This window comes from Rhododendron vialii, chromosome 8a (assembly GCF_030253575.1).
Source record: "Rhododendron vialii isolate Sample 1 chromosome 8a, ASM3025357v1".
In the NCBI taxonomy this organism is placed as follows: Eukaryota; Viridiplantae; Streptophyta; class Magnoliopsida; order Ericales; family Ericaceae; genus Rhododendron; species Rhododendron vialii.
This window is the reverse complement of record NC_080564.1, coordinates 18,340,640-18,344,850: the sequence shown is the minus strand read 5'-3', so window position 1 is coordinate 18,344,850 and position 4,211 is coordinate 18,340,640. Positions and strand designations below refer to the sequence as shown.

Below are 4,211 nucleotides of genomic sequence, written 5' to 3'. Positions count from 1 at the left end.
TCACTCGAAATCTCCAGATCTGTACAACCCAAGGCCCTATAACTTGATTTCTAACCTTAAGATCCACAGATCAAAGATTTTGAACCTTAAGATCCACAGATCAACCTTTTCGAAGCTGATTTTCACTGTTTCGAACACCCAAAACCCATTTTGGGACCATTTCAAAGCTGTTCAATTGATTTTATGTACTCTTCGAAGCCCAAAAACCCTCAAAACCCACAGATCTCACTTGAAATCACTGTAGCAGACTCAAAATCACTGTAACAGGCTCCGAAATCATTGTAGCAGTCTCAAAATCACTTTAGCAAGCTCCATTTGTCAATTTCTGGTTGTTTTCGAGTTCTAATCCATCATTTCGAGACTAGATCTGCCTGTTTCAACCCTTTTTGAAGCTGTACGAACAATTTCGAGCATTATCCTATTGATTTTGAGCTGACCCAGCCCTAATCGACCTTCGATTTCTGGTAAGGGCCTCCGTTTATACTTTTTTGGTACTCAAATCTGCATTTTAAGGTTTCATTTCAGTTGGGTTATCTCGATTTGTTGCTATTTGCTGCCATTTCTAGCGATTCTTGTGGGTTAATGTCATTTTGGGATCATTTGTGTCGATTGATTGTGATTTGAGGCTGTTTGTATATTGGGTTGACTGGGTTTGGGTTTAAAATCACTGAGTTGGCTGAGTTTGGGAGGACAATCACTAAGTTAGACTGAGTTGACTGGGTGCATGTTCGTTGGGATTGATTTGCTTATTTGGAGTGAATTTGTGGTATTGTAATGGCTCAAAGAGGTAGAGGTGGAGGTAGAGATGTTATGGGAGGTTTTGGAGGAAGAAGAGGTAGAGGTAGAGATGTTATGAAAGATTTTGGTGATGAAATTGCTACTTATGGCAATTCAAATTGCAAGAGGAATGAGATAGAGTTGAGTGAACAAGTTGCTACCTTGTATGACAAGGTGCGGCGTTGGCATCGTTCGACCGGAAGGAAGGATTCCATTGCATTGAAACTTTGTTATGGTGCTCCGCATTAGCGTAGAGCAAATTTGGTTGGATTTAAATACACATCGGTGAACGATGTTGATAATGAACTTCCCAAGTTTTGTGGAAGCCCACTAGAGTTCGTTGGTTGGTTGAACACCATTGAGAGTGTGTTTGAATATGATTTTGTTACCGAAGAAAAGAAGGTGAAGTTGCCATCTACTTGCCTTAAGGGGAGAGCTTCGGATTGGTGGACACAATTCAAAGCTGGTCGACAAAGGAGAGACAAAGAAAAGATTAGGGAATGGGTAAGATGAAGAAGAAGCTCAATGAGGAATTCTTACATTTCAATCAACATCCCAATGCCGATTCTTTGGCTAGTTTTGGTAAGAGTAAGTCCTTAGAGGCTGTCCCAACTGAAAATCAACATTTAATCGGCACCTTGGAGGCTAGAAATTCATCACATTGTGGAATATTCGAATGCTTCAAGCTTGGGGGATCATCTCTTGAGTTGGAAGTTGGTGAAAAGGCTAGTGATCATGTTCTTAATCCTCTCTTTGTTAATGAGGTGAAAGAACCAAGTTATGATGATGATTATTGGTATACTAATGTCCCAATCTTTGATGAACATCCAAGTGAAGAACTTGAGGGTGTTCTTGAAGATGATTGTGTCTTTGAGATTGAAGATGTGCCCGTCTTTCGTGAGTTTCCGAATGAGGAGTTTGGTGTTGATAATGAAGACGGAATGCTAATTGATGAACTTTTGGTGGAAGGTTATGGAGAAGAAGGAAGTCGCAACCTTGAGATTGAAGATTGCTCTCAAGACTTGACTTTCAAGTTGCCTTTGGTACAAGACACTCAACTTGAAGAGCATGGGCATGATTTGGAAGCTCCACTATTTGATGAAGAATTGGTGGAACCAATGGTCAAGGATTGCTTTCAAGTGTTGCCTCCTGGGTTGCCCCAATTGCAAGATGTTTAAGTTTGTGGTGCATTGGTCCCGAAGCTAAGACTTCTGTCCACAACTGCCCACCGGACTTCACCAAAAGAAGTGGAAGCACTCATGGAACAGTTTGAAGACCCCTTGGGGATGGTGTTCACTCAAGCAAGTCTTGGGTATGATGTGGTGCACGTTCTTAAATCTTCAAATGATGATTGGTCTAAGTCTATTTTGAAAGTATGTGTTCGGAGATCTTTTGATGGTGTTTTGTTGTAACGAAGACATCCCAAATGGATTGCTTATTCACACCTATGAATGGCCGCGGTGGATGTATTCAAGAAGAAGCTCATATTGAAGATTGGTTGTGTTGAGGGTGATCCGTTGATCAAGGAATGCAGCCGCATGTCTAATTTAGAGCTGCATGAGAATCACTTTTATGTTTTCTTTATTTAAGTGTCTTTGTGTTTTGTTGTCCAACTTGAGGACAAGTTGTTTTCTTTTTAGAGGGGGTGTATGATGCAGCAGAATTAAGGATACTTGTATCATTTTAGTGTATTTAGGGTCAGTACAGTCTTGAGTCTATAAATAGGTGAGTGAGTCTCTCATTTGGTAACTTTTGATTATTAAGAATATTGAATATATTGATTGAGACATAGTTTCTCTCTCCACCTTTTGGGGTTTATCCCCTTGAATAAGATTTTGCTCTTTTATTTGAATCCTTGATTCCCTTTGATATTTTGATTGCATCACATTCCTCCTCTCCATAGCTAAAACGCACTCTTTCCTTGCTAACTAACCACACAACAGTCGATATTCTCTCCAAAGAGAATTACAACCTTCCCAAGTAATGGTGGGAGCAAAATTTATACCAACAGCAATACTCAACAGTAGGATCACATGACCCCTCTCCAACCAATCACCTCGGATTCTCTTAATACCACTTAACCTGATTGCACACTGTACTTTTTTGTTCTTATTTTGATCGACATCTAAAGACGGGAGAACCCAATGCACCTCTTGGACAGAATTTACAGACACGAAGTGGGTACAAACACTAAGTAGGTTAGGATCGTAGAAAGAACACAACAAAGAATTATAAGAACACAAGAGACTGGAATATTATTGCAAACACTGACTTTTATTAACTTTGCTTGCTCGCTTGGTGATTACAGAAGTAGATCCCTCCTTTTATAGACGTAAAGAGGTAGGACCGACCTCATACAAACATTATATACATATAATTGGTTACCACCAATTATATTCGTTACAGACCTATACATAAATAAGTCCTGCCACCCTACTGTTGCTAGTCCATGCAAGCCTTTATTACATCAAGACTTCACCTCATACTTACTATACACAAATATGACTATTCTTGCCACATTTACTACAACGTACAATTTAAACAGTACTCAATAGAAAACTCCAATTATTTCACCCTCTCCGGAAAGAGGACAATATTACCACACTTTATATTACAGTACACACCAATAATATGATACAACAACAAACAGTAAACACCAATAATCTTCACCCTTGTCACTCTGGATCATCTGAACTACTTTCTTCATCTCTGTTAGTCAAGTGATACTGGGTCAGAAGATAGCGAATATTTTGGCGCCACTCTTCCGGATAAGTACCATTGAATTTCCAGTTTGCAGTTTCATAATGGAGGAGAGATGAGGGAACTTCTGAAGGTGTCAATCCATTGAGTGAACACAGTGTTTGAGTCATGACCAGATAATTTCCATTGTGGATCTCAATGCTTGGAGACTCTTGATATGCTAAAAGGAATATAGTGTGATACTCCTTTCTCCAAGTGATAGAACCATCAGGATTAGGAAGACTTCTGTTGTTGCGAGTTGACCAAAAAGCAAATTGGAGGTCTTCATCTGCACCGGTGGGAATTCTTCTGATTTGTTGTTGCCAGTAGGGTATGTTGCCAAAGAGCAAGAGAAATTTCAAAAAGAAATCTTCTGGGGGTTGGACTTGATTGAACGCTGCATGTGCTAGATACACCAATACTGCTGATTTATTGAAACTGACACTTATAGTATACACATCAACTAAATACCATAAGAGGAGAAAAGCTTCTTTTTTGAAATAAAAGACATTATGGTAAGACACTTCAAACTGGGTGAGAAAGGGATAGACGGGATGGAAGGGTAGACCTTTTATAGGACCTTCATCAAGACCATACTTGAAAATACAGAGATGTTGAAGGTTTTGACACATTTGAACACACCTAGAAAGAAGGGTTAACTCTAAAATATAACACTGAAGGTGGACAAGAAAATT

The 4,211-nt window shown here is 39.4% G+C and overlaps 1 protein-coding gene across 1 annotated transcript; it reads left to right on the top strand.

Annotated features, from left to right (window-relative positions):
* Positions 1 to 603: 603 nt before the first annotated feature.
* Positions 604 to 2,514, top strand: LOC131335706 (uncharacterized). Its single transcript, XM_058371183.1, has 2 exons — positions 604 to 793; positions 827 to 2,514. The coding sequence occupies exon 2, from the start codon at positions 1,278 to 1,280 to the stop codon at positions 1,953 to 1,955; it is 678 nt and encodes a 225-aa protein (XP_058227166.1). The 5' UTR covers positions 604 to 793; positions 827 to 1,277; the 3' UTR covers positions 1,956 to 2,514.
* Positions 2,515 to 4,211: the final 1,697 nt, after the last annotated feature.